Raw genomic sequence first — 15536 nt, forward strand, 5'->3', positions numbered from 1 at the left:
AAAAAAGAGGGGAATTTCAAAAGCAGTTTGATATATTGTAGGAGGTATTCAAAGGGAGGAAACACCTAAATTTCAGTGGGGTAGCAATATTAAATATTTATTTTACTTCTAAAAAATAGAATGATTGTAATTTCAGTTTTGTCTGATCAGCACATATTGAAATATGTGTCCTAAGAATTGAGGTGAAAGAGTCCATTGCTTCAGAGCTTCTCTCTAGCAGTTTCCCTTTTGGGTGGGAGTAATAGCAATCCCTAAAATCAGCAATTCCATTTCCTCTTTTTTAAAATTAAAAAAAATCTGTGCTTTTTTGTTCACTGTTGCCTTTTTCCTCCCACTAAATCTACTTTTGGTCTTTCTGTAACTTTACATTTTAGTTGCTATGGTGCACTCTCTTTAGATGGTCTTTAGAGCTCCCCCTTAACACGAAACTTTTAAAAAGCAACTAAATAGTATTAGTCATAGAAACTGGACAGGATTATCCAGTTCCTGATTTCCACAGGCACTTAGGCTTGTATTTCTTGAACAGCAATTTGTCATGCTAAGTAAGAAGCAACTTCTCAAATTGAGAAATATGTGATATGGTACCATAGTCTTTTCATAAGAAAAAAGTAACAAAATTCCACTGTCCAATCTCAGTCAAATCAACCAATCAAATCAACCAGTCTCAAACAAATCAACCAAGGTGCAAGTGATATCTTCTTGTTTTACTTATTAAAAATGATAAATGCTTGAAGTCTAACTTGAGCAAGTTTCCATCTTTAATTTCTGATATCCTGGTTAACTTAAGATATCTCAAAGAATTTTCTGGTGTAATGTTGCCATAGTTGTGGCTGATTAACCTCTTCATTTGACCTCCTGGAACTTTCTCTGAAGGCAAATGGGACAAAGAGGAGAGAAACCAGTGGACTATACAAAATCTAGCCTGGCCTAGGCTGCCTCTTGGTTGCTTGCCTAGGCTGTTGTGTTTGGTACTGAGGAAATTGGCCCTCTCCACAACTGGAAACCTCTCTAGACTTGAAGCAGGCTCTCCACTTGTAGATGGTTCTTTACCTCACTGAATGTGTTGCAGGGTTTGTATCAACCTGTCAGGGTTATCTCCTCAGCATCAATACATCCTCTATGGTTCTTCCCCTCCCATTTGATGTGAAGATAGTCAGTTTGTACAGTCTGTTTGCAACTGCTTCTAGGATAGGTGAACTTACGTGCAAGACAATTCTTCTTCATCATTGCCTGTTTCTAACTCAGTATATTAGTCTCAACTGTTTCATATACAGGAAGCCTCTGTATCCACGGATCCTGTATCCATGGATTGGGTCTCCCCCCCCCCCGCACACACCTCCTCTGGAGGCGAGGGGAACTCCGATCCCCTCGCCTCTGGAGGGTCCTCTAAGCCTGACAATAAAGAAAAAGTTACTTCAGCTTTCTCTGTGAAGCCGGAAGTGACATTTTTAATGCCTTATAAGGTGTTAATTGCCTCCTAATGCCTTAAACAACACTTCAGTTTTATGGAAAAACCGGAAGTGACATTTTTTTCACTGTCAGGCTCAGAAGACCCTCTGGAGGCAAGGGGAGCAAAGCTTCCCTCGGCTCCTGTGGGGGGATGTTCACCTGTATTCACAGTTTCACTTAATTTTGGGGTGTGTGTGTTTGGAACGGAACCCCCATGGATTCAAGGGCACACCTGTAAGCAGAGTTTAGATAAAGCAATCCCCAGGTTAGAGAAGATCTGAAGCCAATTGACCAGAATAATGAGATGAAGGCCTGAATAGATTCTGGTCTTAGTTTTCCGTAATGGTTATTGTTCTTTTGAATAGCTTCTGAACAATAGCTTTTAATGTACAGAGTAAATGTGTTTAACAGTTTTATTTTGTAGATGTTAGACATCATTTGCATGCTTGGCAGTTTGTTTTGGCTATGTTGGTTTTGGTGAGAAAAGGTTAATGCAATTCTGAGGATGAGATTAGCAAGCAGAAGTAAAAACTCTGTAAGAATACAGGGTGAGACACAGGTGAAAAACATTTTTATTTTAATTTGAAAAAGTTCTGGCAACTAACATTGGAAATGCTCTGCTGGATCAGTCCAAGAACCCATCTAGCCCAGTATTGTCTTTCCCGCAATTGGCCAACCAGATGCCTCTGGGAAGCCCAGAAGTTTCCAGAGTTGAAGGCATATCCCTCTCCCACTGTTGCTCCACTGGTATTCATAGGTGCAGTTTTTTCTTATTTCATTTTTTCCAGTATACATACTCAAGTTCATGTATGTTCCATTGTGTGGATTCCAAAAGATATAGCTAGAACCTTTCTGTGAATGTCTTCAACAGCAAGAAAAAGAACTTTGTACAGTTTAACTGCTATATTTCCTGCATGCTTAATTTGCTTCCTATTGTGAGCTTTAGAATTTGGGCTGCTGAATTTCAGGGCTTTTGGAGGGAGAGGTTCTTTAATGAACCTTAACTAACTGAATTATACAAAAGTATGCTTGGAAAAAGCTAGTTGTGACACTGTTGCATATAGGTTGTAAAGGAGAATTTAAATGTTTGCATGCATGTTGCTGTATATTAATGACTGTCAAATGTTTCTCTAAGGATTTACTTTTGTTTTTCCTCATTAGGATGAAAGTTCTGGCAGTGTTGCATCAGTATCTACACTCAATCTATTAAACACAGGGGTATGAAATTTAATATTTTTCTCTCACGTTCTATGCCATGCATGGGATCTTTATAGCAATCATTGAATAAATGGCCCATCACATTTATTGTAGCATGAGTTAACTGAACTAACACATCCAGTCACTGAATATCATTACTGAAAAGTAAGTTCTACTCATTGCCCTCGCTCACAGTTTGAAAACTTGATATGGATTACCCAGCTTTATTTTTATATAAAATTTGTCCCAATTTATAGCTGTAGTCAAATGAAATATTCTTGAACCTGTTATGACAACCGCAAATCTTAATCTCTGATTTATGCATTCTCACCATGCATTGAGGTCTTTAACATACTGTGCAAATGTACAAAAACTCCAACTGCAACTTCCAAATAGTGGAAGGAGAACAACGGAAAGTCATTTTCAGTGTCAAGAACAGATGCTTTTTTACTTTAGTTAGAAGTAGTATGTGGTAGAATGCTGGAATTTGAATAGGGTAGGAGTTTTCATTTCTGATGTTGCTGAGTCTTTCCTCTCCGTACCAAATAAGCAACTAGATCAAACTGTTGGTGTCCCAATCCTGCTAGTAAGAATACTAGGAACATGTTGCATTGTTGCAGTTAGTTTTTATGTAATATATAAAAAAATAGTTGTCAGATGTAGGAAAGCTCAGTTTGCTGCACCTTTATTCTTTTTCTCTCCTTCCTTCCATTTATCTTGGCGGTGATGAAGTGGTTCTTCACCCCCGCCCCACATGTTCTTGCCTTTGTCTTCACTCTTTTTCTGTCTCAAGGAGTTGTGCAATCCAAGATGACTGGAAGAAGCAAGAGTGAGGTTTGATTAGCATTCTTCCTCCACGCCTTAGTATTTGGACACTGGGATCTCTTTGTACTTGATCATCAGCGGCACCCATTTATTTAGAGAAAGTAGGAAGTGCATATAGGTCTACTTCTGCTATCTTCATTATCTCCAAATGTTTTTTCTTGAGGCAACTGTATTTCTGTTATCCCTTGTGATAATCCGACTCTGCTGTATCCAGTTATTTTAACCCTTTCTATCAGGCTTTTAAAAATATCAGCTGAGTTGCCTTTGTTTCAGAAGCTTTTGTGTCTGATGCAAATTCCTGAATTTAAAAAACAATGAGGAATTAATCCAAGAGTTTGAGATTTTAATCTGTTTAGACCAGGTAGAATTGCCCTTCTAATCTGTTAATATCTTAGGAACAATGAAATTTCCTGAACAGAATACTTCATGACTTCAGCACTCCACATTTGCACCTGAATTGTTTCCTATCTCCCAGGCCTGAATGTCTCTTGTGTTCCTGTTTCTCAAGGAAGGAAACTGGAACTAGGGGCTTGAATTTTAGGAAATGACTGTGTCTACCATAGATGCCCCAAACTGTGATGTAAATAGTCTAACAGGAAACCAAGGTTTCTCTTCATCTGGTTTCTCCCACCACCCTCTCAAGATAAATTATGAATGGCAATAAACTGTATTTATTACAGAGAGAAGGGAAACTATGTGTGAATGGGCAGACCTGGGAACCTCTAGATGCCTGTTTGTCTGGGGGTCTAAAATCTGATTTATCCCCCCCCCCCGGCTAGGTGCATGTAGAACAGACATGTCAAAAGCTCTAATGAATAAAAATAATCAACCCAAGCAGGTCTTTTTGAATTTGGGGAGCATTAGGATGCTTTCAATCTCCTTTCAACTGAACACTTAGAGCAGCTCTACACTTTTCATAGCAGTTGTATTTGTCTTAGGTAACCTGTTATTACTTCAGTTAGTGTTTCTCCCAGAAAATACACTGAATTACCTTAGATGTTCTGTATTACTTTAGATGATCTGAGATGTGTACATGCCTTTGCACATGTGCCCAGGGAGGGCAGGGCAGAGGGAGAGAATCTGAAGCCCAAACCTGTGCAAGGAGTAGTAACAAGTTTACTGAAAGGTTTATCTGCAATGAGCAGGAATTGGGAAGAAAAGTATTTGAAATCTCACAACTCCCTGTAACTGTAACTAACCAGGAAGCTGGTGCTGCTCATGAAAATAAAAGGAAAAGGAGATGTATTAAGGAGATGCAAATGTAAAGTGCTGAATCTCTTGGGAACATACAGGGTTTCCGAGAGATGCAAAGCTCAAAGGTGAGAGAAGAAAAAGCAATGGAGTTGAACAGTGTGTGTCCCTAACCTCAGCAGCAGGACTTTGGCAGAGTAGCTATGAAATGGAAAAAAGTGACAGTGAATAGAGTTAGCTCTCTAGGGTCCAGAATGCTATACCTAACTCATGGTTTGATAGTTTACTCCCATAGTTTACTCCCAAACACCTGGTGCTTATAATTGGTACAATAAGTCTCTGAGATGGGACTAAAAGTACTAGGAGGGAGGATTATTTACACCTGAACCAAATATAAAACTAAAATGACCTTGAAATTCTTTTTGGAGCTGTCAAGAGGACTGAATCTATGGAGCCGGCAGTTGAGTCTTAAGGCTTCTGCCTTGTCTTCAAAGATAGAATGAGAGTATGGATGCTTAGCTCACAGGGTTTGGAGAGGCAGATCTTGTAATTGTGAAGAAAAAGGAAAGGAAACCGTGTAAAGTACTCCTGGCCTCATCTGCTGAGGAGGTTCTAGTGCAACCAAACAGTTGATGAATTCTAGGTATGAGGATTGTGTTTTTTGAGAGGCTTTGAAACTAAGCTGAAAGCAGACCCAAAGGGGCACTTGGGCTCCAGTCCAAGTAGGCATTTGTAAGGAGAGAAATGAGGGTGAAAATAGCCAGGGAATTCCAGGGATTCCGCATTACATGGAGATTCTGCTGCAAGAGGGTCTGAATGCAAATTGGGAGGGGCCAAGGCCCTCACCCAATTACACAGGGAGAACAAAAAATTTATTGTTCTGAATGGGCAGTTATCAGTTCAGAATGGTCTTGAGGTTACCGTTCTGCAAGGGAACCTAAGGATTTGAGTGGGATTGAGATGGGTCTCTGAGGTGTAATGAGTGCTGTGGCAAAGTGTAATGGAAGACCTTGGATGGGGGGGATGAGGTAAATTCATCTTTCTGGGTGGAAAACAAACGGATTGCTGGGCTGAAGTAGAAATTCCATGCTTAAGGTGGCACTTTGAGTGCGAGGAACTTGTTCAGATTTGTGGGCAAGGCAGTCAAGACCGGATCTGTATAATCTGAATAAAGGGCAGGTATTGAACTGAGGCAGACTGAAGCAGTTTTTATTCATGCTGGAGAGGGTTTTAATCCTTTCTTTATTAGTTCCTTGGGACATTATTGGTGGCTGCCTGTGGTCTTGCTTGTCCAGACTAGACTTGTAGCTCAGGCTGAAGCTAGAAATGGGTGGAGACTTGACCACAATACAAAATATGAAAGATAGACATGCAAACACAAATGCCCATGTTAAGAATGATAGTTTGATCATCATTGACCTCTAATGATATGGACATTATCTCTTTGTAACAAACTTGGTCTTCTCTGGAAATTCTTCAGCAAGCTATTGTCTGATGGCTCCTTAGTCCTGAAATGTCAAGCACTTCCACAGAGCATCCTTTTAGAGCATGGAGGCTGAGCCTTGTGGAACATACCACTTGACTAGAGATCCTGGCCAATGAAGTATTTTGTCAACAGCGTAGCCTCAACGATTACACTGTGAATCACACTTCATGACTTTTCCCCATCAATTCTTAGAAAAGCTCATAGCATATTATAGGTTATCCCTCATTATCTGCTGGGGTTCCATTCCAGAACCCCAGTAGATTAAAAAAAATCTGAACTATTAAAAAAACAACAGTGGAAAAGTAGATTTAAAGACCCACTTCCAGGTTTCTTTCTCCTCCATTGCTCCTAATAAGGTTGTGTCTTGACATTCACAGGGGTTTGATTCTGGGACTCTCTGCTGATACCATAAAATGTGTTAAATAAAAGCAATTTTTAAAAAGTTTACAATTGGGTTTAAAAACAGCTTTTCTTACTGTTGTAGTGAGGCTGTCAGCAATTAGAAACGCAAAGGATCCCTTGCCTTTGCCTGGCTTAGCTGAAGAATGGAATGATCACTTGCATGACTGCTTCTCTACAACAGTAAGAAAAGCAGATTTTTAAACTGATTTTAAAGAGATTCATTTTCCCCTTCTCCAGGGATCGGCACATTCCTTTTCATTTGCAGTGGCCATTTGTGTTGAGTCAAATCTGTGTGTGAAAAATCTGTTTATAACAAGGTTGGACCTGTACAGTGTTTTTTTTATAAACTTGTGCAATGTAACCATATAAAACAGGATATTATCTGATGGCACATGAGGTATCTTTGAAATCATGATACGTGTAAAACCTGCTTTCTGAAGATAAGCAGGATTAAGTCTGGTGAGTGCCTGAAAGGGTGACCACCCAGCAATTCCATTTATGCTTAAATTCCATTATGGCAGAAAGAAGAGATAAATCTGAGTTTTTAAAAAAATCCACCTGTAACTTTTCAAATATCCTAAGCATTATTTAAAAGTTTTGTAAAGAAACTGGATTGTCATGCTTGGATTTAAAGGGTTCTCTTCTTGTAAGGAAGTTTCATAGTATTTGGGTCACATACCACGGAGAAGGGCTTTTCTGCGTCTTAGCATATATAGAATGATGAGCAGGGAAGAAGAGACACCCCAAGAGTTGCTAGAGCCTCTAGGAACAGTCCTCATGTTTTTCTATCTCTTCATTAGATTCACTGAGTTCCTATTGATGTTTCTCTCCTGCTTCATAAAGTAGAATGTCAGATAGGGTCTGGTAATTCTCCTTTTTCTCTTACCTTTGATACATTTATTTCCATTCTTAGATTTCCATCTGAAGTCTTCAGCTAGAGAGACAAAGTTCCTCTCAGTCTGAAGGAATATAGTGTGTTCTATATTCTTCCGGCTGGTGTATGTAAGCTATATACATAACTTACCATCTTGAAATAAAGCTATACAGTACAAGGTGTTGAGTTCATGAACATTAGTCTTGCCTTCTGTGTTTTGGCTGCTATTAGTTAAAAGACAAACTACAAGTAATGGTATGAAATTAAAGCTTTACTTTGTACACAGAACTCAACTGCAAAGCGTTCAAACAGGCTTTCTTTCAATTTCTGTCACATGTACACAAAATAAACAAGGGGTTTGTGTTCAGTTTCACATCTCTCTCTTACCCTTTATATTTTCTCATACTGACACAGCGAAACAGTTTCCAAAACAGCATTCTAAATTGATTTTTCTATTTTTCAAGACAGTAGTAATTTCAAGAAATTGCTGAATATGAGAGTGCTGTCTCAGCTAGCTTTGGAGCACCTATTTAGTATTGTTACACTCAATGCTATTTGTAGTCTCGCTCCACTACTACAGAATTCAGCATTTTTTATTTTAACATCTTCTAATACTTGTGACTGTGAAGACAAATTTGAAAATGTTATAGGCAGTGCTTTGTAAAATCTCAGAAATCAGGAAGGGTCTGAAATGGATGTGGTGAGGCCCCATTGCAGTATGTAACACTCTTATTCATGGCTAACAGATAAATTAAATAGATTAGGGGCACAATCCTAACCCACTTTTGAGCACCAACATAAGGGCAATGCAGCTCCTAGGAAAGGAAACAGGCATTCCCTTACTTTGAGGAGGCCTCCATGAGTGTCCCCCAACTGCAGGACACAGTACATCTCCCATTGGCACAGCTATGTCAGTACTAGAAAGTGGGTTAGGATTTGGACCTCAGCCTACAGAATCTATGCAGCATACAGAATCTGGAATATCCTGACACAGAACTTTTTAAACATACAGGCACGCCTCATATCCATTGGGGATACATTCCTGGCCCTCCCCGCAGTTACCAAAACCACAGATAAAAGGGAACCCAGTACTTACTGTGGCACCAAGCCTTCTATCTCTGTCTTTTCAGCTTGTTATATATAATATAAAACATTATATAACCTTGGTTACAAGTAGTAAACCTGGCAAGCCTCTGTATCAATTGCTTCAAACACTTTCTTTGTTTTCATATCTTACTAATTTGACATTATGGAATTCTGCCTGTTTAGTTGTGTGTGTGTGTCCGTCCCCCCCCCCCCCCGAGGGCTGATGTTACTAGTGGATCTGATGTTACTAGTGGATCTACCAGGCTGCTGAATTTAAGTTTCATTGCAGACTACTTGCTTTGAAGTATTTGGATTATTAGTGTAGTGAAATTATTAACTTAGGTTTAAGTTGTAAGAATTCATAAAACTGTCTATTCCAGTGTATCTCAACCAATGTTATGGGTACCACCAGTGGTACTTGAGGTGGTGTCAGGTGTCACAGGAGCCCTGGATACCTACTGCCTGGCAGTGAGGTGACACAACGTGACACAACAAACAAAAGTAAGAGGCTTGGCTTGGTGGGCAGAGCTCCAGAGCATGCTTTTCTGTGCTTGAAAAAGCCCTCCCATCCACCCTGAGCCTCTTAGTGGTGTTTGTCACATCGCATTTGGCCTCCCAACACAGAAGTCATTGGTGGTGATGTCATTGTCAGTTACTTCCAGTGGTTCTTTAATTAGGTGGACCATGTGAAGTGGTACAATAGAGGACAAACCCTGAGAAACACTGGTCTGCTTCCAGTTCAAACATGCTTTGTAGAAACAATTTTTTTTATTTCTAGTCCTTTCCAAGTGATAACAAATGCTCAAATTTTTCAAATATGTAAAATATATTTTACATATTTCAGGCTTATATAACACAATCACAGTTTATAAATGGAGTATTGCATATTTTAGTATGCTAATAGGTTCTCCAATAAAATATGAAAGATGGTTCTAATATGGACCTTTCCATTTATGCTGTAACTGTTCAGCAGCCTTCTCTAAAACAGCAATGCTGTTATGGCTTACAGCCAAATAAGTGCTGCAGTCTCTATATCACTGTCATTGCAGAAGGCAGGAAACCTCTGTTCCAGCTAGCTGGCCAAATCATAACTGATGTTTGCTGCTATAATGGCATTCATTGAATAGATGAATTTAATGATGTATTCTCTACTTATTCCAGGATAAAAACACACCACTCCTTGTGTCAGAGAGAGATTCCCAGCTTACTAAGTCTTACTCTGACTCACAGAATGCTAGCAAACCACAAATTATATCTCTTAGGCTGAAAACCTTTTAAAAGGTGGCACTTGAGATTAATAATGCTTTGAGATATGCACCTTCTGTTAGCCCCTTTATTCCCTAGTAGAATTTTGGCAAAAAGTGTCTTATTTCTGAATTACAGGTGGAGCCTATTTATCTGCGTTAGTTTTGTTCCGATTAACAAAAAACTCGTTATGTTAAATTCCATAGAGTTATGCAAATACATTGCAGCCTGACACTTCTGGATGTAAGGAAACTAAGGCAGCTGTTATCAATCCCCTCCCCTCCTTACTCAGTGCTCCCCGTTGCCAGCTGCCTGGCTTCTTTCACATGGGATGCTGATCTTTTAAGAGTCCAGCCTTATGCTTTTCTACTCAGAAGTAAGCCCCATTGTAGTCAATGGGGCTTACACCCAGGAAAGTGTGGAGAGGATTGTAAGCTACATCTCATGTTTTGCTTGGTGGGAAGGCTTGCTTGTTTCGGTGATTGCTTGCACCATCTCAGTGGGGGGGGGGGAATTTGGCAAACACGCCCTGGGCTTTTTAAAGCAGTCCCCTCTGTTGCTACCACACCTGCCCCTGTGAGAGTGAGTGAGTGAGTGAGTGAGTGAGAGCGAGCGTGCTCCACCTTGCTACATGTGTTCTGGCTACAGAGATTTTCAGCCCCCCCTTCCCCTCTTCAGCCTCTTTGTTGGCTCAGGGGCTCCAGGAGTGTTAGTGTTCCTTTGGAAGGGGAACCTCTTCCAGGGTTCCAGGGCTATTTCCCTGCCTGGGTGAGGCAGAGCCTTTTTGCAGTGTTTTGGGCTTCCTGGAAATGGTGCGAGACGCCAGCACAGGGCAAAGGAGGCAAAGGTGTGACTTTCGGTTCCCCCACCCCATTCGCATTGAGACAAATCCGCAGATAAAAAATCCATGGATAAATAGGCTGCACCTGTACGGCAAAACATTCTTTGGATTTTTATACTTAAAAGTTTTTTAAGGTGAGAAGACAGTTTAATCCTGTTTGTGAAAGTGGCAGAATTAGTGTATTTGCTTTGCTCTTTTTTGGATGTCAGATTGTTTGGCTTGCTGTAGTTGCATAACCAGTCATTTAAATTGACTTGCTTTTCACTTATAAATTAGTTTCTTTTCAGAACTTAACATCTGATATGCCTGGGGAATTGAGTAATGCATATTAAGGTGTCCAAAGAAAGAAACCAAATTCAGTGCAGCAGTCATCAGTAATATCTCCTGATTAACTTTTATAATGAGACAGGTCAACCTTCTTGTGCAGAACTTAGTGCAAAACCACCAAGATGCAATTTCATACCTTTCAAACTGTGATCTTGGTCCACTGTTCAGAAACTCCCAGTTAATATTTAACTCATTTTATATGCATTCAGCTAGACAATGTGTGTGTGCATGTATACTTGAAGCTAAAACACTTAACTTGGAACTTAGATATTACAGAAAAGCCCAAGATTTGAACATGACAGTAGGATTTAGACACACATTTTTTGGATATTACAATGTTTGTGATGGTTGTGTTCTTAAAGTCAGCATCTCTTTCAATAAGTAAAATTTGGCTTATTAAACTTTTGCCATGGTATTGGTTTTTCACTTGCTCAAAATTACCCAGTGTTGTTCCTTTTCTGGTCACAAATGTGTGTGTATATCACATTCATACACACAATGATCAAATGAAACATGTTGCTTCTGAATCTCAAAAACTAGTACTATACCTTTGCTAACAATATTTACTGAAGCTTAACATAAATAGGTGGCTTCATCTTGTGACTGAATTGATAAGAACCTGAACTGCACTGGTGCAGATACATATTTAGTATATCTTTGCATTTTCTTTAGGAGTATGAAGCACGAACAGGAAAAGTATGTAAACCAGTGCCTCAAACAACAAGACGAAGACACTTTGAATTTGAGCCACTTTCAACTACTGCTCTTATTTTGGAGGATCGCCCATCGTAAGTCTTCATTGATTCTTTTAAAAGTAGCATAGAAATTGCATATCAGAAAGCATGCAATAGAACATGGTAGCTGGATTCCTAAATAAGTGATGCTTGAATTTTAACAAATTGAAAGTACAGCTTATCTCCCATTGTAGTCAGTAGTGAAACTAAATTTTATGGTTGGTACCCAAAAATATGAAAGAGAAAAGGTAGCTTAATACTTAGTTTACCTTATGGATGCACTTGTAAACCTCATACTTAAATTTAAAAAATGCATAAACACTCTGTGTCAGAAAACAGGAGCCTTTTCTAATATCTGTGATAAGATGAATCCATTTCGGTGAGAAAGCAAAGCTTAAAAAAAACAACTTACCAACTATAAATTTGCACTACCCTAGATCAGCTGCCCTCGACCTCCCAGGGAGCTTGAGAACTGATGTAAGTGGGTGCGGAGGATCGGGGAAGACATGGGGCAGGGGGAAGGCAGCAATGCAATCCCCATGATTGTGTTGCTAAAGGGGGGTGCAGGGGCTGGCATGCATTTACCAGTCCTTGCAGCAGCCTCCTGGGGGTGCGGGGAGCCCTGCGCGACCCTCCGCAGGGCTTCCCAATGTTCAGAAAACAAAAGTGGAGTGATCATGCCAAAGTGAGGTATGATTGCTCCACTTGCAATTTCTAAAGCTCAGGGAGCCCTGCAGAGGGTCATGCCGGGCTCCCCACACCCCCAGGAGGCTGCTACAGGGACTAGTAAGTGCATGCCAACCGCTGCCCCTCTTAGTGATGCAATCCTGGGGATTGTGTTGCTGCCTTCCCCGCCCTTTAAAGGGGCAGAGTCCAGGGCCCTCAGACTGGGGCGTTGCAACACCCCAGTTTGAGAGCCACTGCCCTAGATGCTCTACTCCAGTAGCTCCTATGCATTGATTGTAGAGGAGCTGCTTGTGGAATGTGTCTAAGCCTGGGGAATTCCGATCTCTGGAAGCCTCATATCCAAATACCCCACCTCTGGGAGACATTGACTGGTCCAATGCTTGTGAGCCAATACAGGTATAGTGATTCTTGCAGATCTGGGTTCAAATCCCCACTCAGCCATGACACTTCCTGGGTGACCTTGGGCTATTTCTCAGCCTCACCTACCTCACAGGGTTGTTGTAAGGACAAAAAGAGAGAAGGAACTATGTATACCACCCTAAGTTCCTTGAAGGGAGGGCGTTATGAAAAAAATGCAAATAATAAATAAAGCAGTAGTAGAAGAGAAACCAGCAAAGCAGCTGTTAACATTTGTTATGATATTTATCATAATGTAATCTGATGCTAACCAAATAAGGTCCCAACTAGGTGTCCCTGAAAAGCTAGTGCCACAACTGGACTGAGCCCAATCTCTGATCACCATCCACTTCAGAAGATGAGGGGACCTGGAGAAGAACCTCTGACATACACACTCAAACTAAATAGGTTCTTTTGGGAATAGGCAGTATTTAAATATCTTGGTCTTAAGATGTATATGACTTTTAGTGGTCAACTTCAGTGCCTTGAATTATACACAAAAACAAATTGGAAGGCTTCGTATAACTATATGCTAACTGTGTGTCTCGGGTCATTCCACTTGTCCTCTATACTTTCTGTTTCCTGAGAAGTTAGGAATAAAATTGTCTTTGCTGAACTAGTAATGGTGGCCTGCTACCTCAGTATTTACTTGCTATCTCTTTTCAGGAATCTTCCTGCTAAATCTGTAGAAGAGGCTTTGCGTCACAGACAAGAATATGACGAGATGGTGGCAGAAGCAAAAAAAAGAGGTATGGCTAGTCACAGCATCACTGTGTAAAAATTTGTGTTGCATTTCAGGCATATGGGGGAGAAGATAAATATGAAAATAAAGGTAAAATTGAGCCTTAATTACTCTGCAAATGTATACTACTTTAACATTTTAATGCAACTTCTCTGTGTGTTGAAAGGGAAAATGAGGAACTAGAAACTTGAAGTAACCCAGAAAGGGAATAGTTTTGTTCTTGGGGTTTGGATCTTGAGTACAACCATTCCTTAATGGCGTGTATAAGCACACACATTAAACTTGCAGATTTTGCTGCCAGAACTTGCCTTCTTTCCTGATGCCAGGAAAGGCAAAAATTTATGTATGTGCTGTTCATAAATGGCACTCTTCAAGGGTGTTTGTATTCTGGAGCAGGTGTGTGATGCAGTCTATGAATGTGGCAAGATAGGTGTTTACTTTCTTCTACTCTTCAATAGCCCTTGCCAGGATACCATTTCCGTTATCAACTTGGTAAATTAAAGTGTGTGTGTGTGTGTGTGTGTGTGTGTGTGTGTGTGTGTGTGTGTGTGTGTGTGTGTGAGAGAGAGAGAGAGAGAGAGAGAGGCATATACCATTTATTACCCTTGCAAATGCTCTGATATAGCAAAAACATACCAGTACAACTCCTTTCTGCTGCTTATTGTAGTTTGCCAACTAGGCTAAGTTTATTTTAATGAGCACCTATCAGCAGGACTGGTTTTCCTTCATGGATAGTAGAAACACTTGTGTGGGAAATGTAGATCATGTGTTGGTTGTTGGGTGTGGTTTGCATTTTTTCCTGTATCAAGTCTGTACAGTGCTCAACCCACCTACTAGCCATGTATCATGACATGTTAAGTGCCTGAAGGCTCCATGGTATGTTAATCTTCAGTAAAACAGGTTTATTGGGTCTCTAGCATGCTGTGTAAGGCTTGGTGAGTTACTAGTTATATGGGCCAGATCTACATTGAAGTTGTAATTGTGTACAAAATCAGTTACATTTGCAACAGTCCTAAAGCTGGATGGTAAAGAGTTTTCTGTAGAGACCAGAGATGGAATGGAAAAAATTCAGAAGACTAAAACTGACAGTAGCTATTGTGTTCCATCTTAAACCCTCCCCCCCCCCCCAATTATACTAGTTATTTAAATTGGAATCGGAAACTTAAATCTGCTGCTGCTGCTTTAAATCACTGACTATTTAATTTACTTAAAATTCACTTTGATTGAAGAGCTCCCCTCACATTCTGAGTTCTCTGAGATTTAGTTAATTCATTCAGTAACATTTAACCTGAGTTGGTGCCTGCTTTTGGAGCATTACCAAGCGGCCTTTTATGATGATCTTCCTCAGTGGCTTACTCAGAGGTTATTTTAAACTGTTGTGCTCTAGCATGTCTTCTGAAACTAGAAAAACCTAAGCTGAATCAGCAGAAGTTGAGAAATTAAGAAAACAATCCTGCGTGTGTAAAAAATGAAATTGAGATAGTTGATTTGATATTCACAGTTTCAAATATCCACTCTACTGTTTATAACCTGTTTTTTTTGGGGGGGGGGCGGAACTTGCGTTTGTTGTAATGCTATATCATCAATGTACGATATACATAAGGCAGAAAAATGGCTGTGATGAGAACCCTGTATTATGGCTGTTCTGCAAGCCTTCTTGCATCTCATCACCATGCAGATTAATTACATTTCAGGGATTCTCACTGTATAAATTAGATAATTTGTGTAATACAATATTTTTAAACATTGTATTGCATTTTAATTTTTGGGTTTAAAGAAATTAAGGAAGCTCACAGAAGAAAAAAGATAATGAAAGAACGCTTCAAGCAAGAGGAAAACATTGCTAATGCCATGGTGATTTGGGTCAATGAAATACTGCCTAACTGGGAGAGTATGTAAGTATAGAATACTTGATAATAAGATTGATACAAATCCCCCCAAAAGAAATAGTTTTTCTTTTCCTCTTCTCACCTATGTCTTTGGACTGATCTAGGTTTATAATTGTTATCTCTGGTATTTGCTATAACAGTGATTCTCAAACTCTTGTGTAGCGT

At 39.9% G+C, this 15536-nt stretch overlaps 1 protein-coding gene across 2 annotated transcripts in view; it reads left to right on the forward strand.

Moving 5' to 3' along the window:
- The window catches only part of TBC1D12 (TBC1 domain family member 12), a 61113-nt gene that overhangs the window by 28042 nt on the left and 17535 nt on the right, over positions 1-15536 (forward strand). The window contains exons 3-6 of one of the 2 annotated variants that reach the window (XM_066619750.1): positions 2611-2667; positions 11596-11711; positions 13407-13489; positions 15260-15377. In XM_066619750.1, the coding sequence (XP_066475847.1) occupies positions 2611-2667; positions 11596-11711; positions 13407-13489; positions 15260-15377 (374 nt within the window). The remainder of the gene's footprint in view (positions 1-2610; positions 2668-11595; positions 11712-13406; positions 13490-15259; positions 15378-15536) is intronic. The other variant, XM_066619751.1, reaches the window with a different exon arrangement.

The sequence above is a fragment of the Tiliqua scincoides genome, chromosome 3 (genome assembly GCF_035046505.1).
Source record: "Tiliqua scincoides isolate rTilSci1 chromosome 3, rTilSci1.hap2, whole genome shotgun sequence".
Classification (NCBI taxonomy): Eukaryota; Metazoa; Chordata; class Lepidosauria; order Squamata; family Scincidae; genus Tiliqua; species Tiliqua scincoides.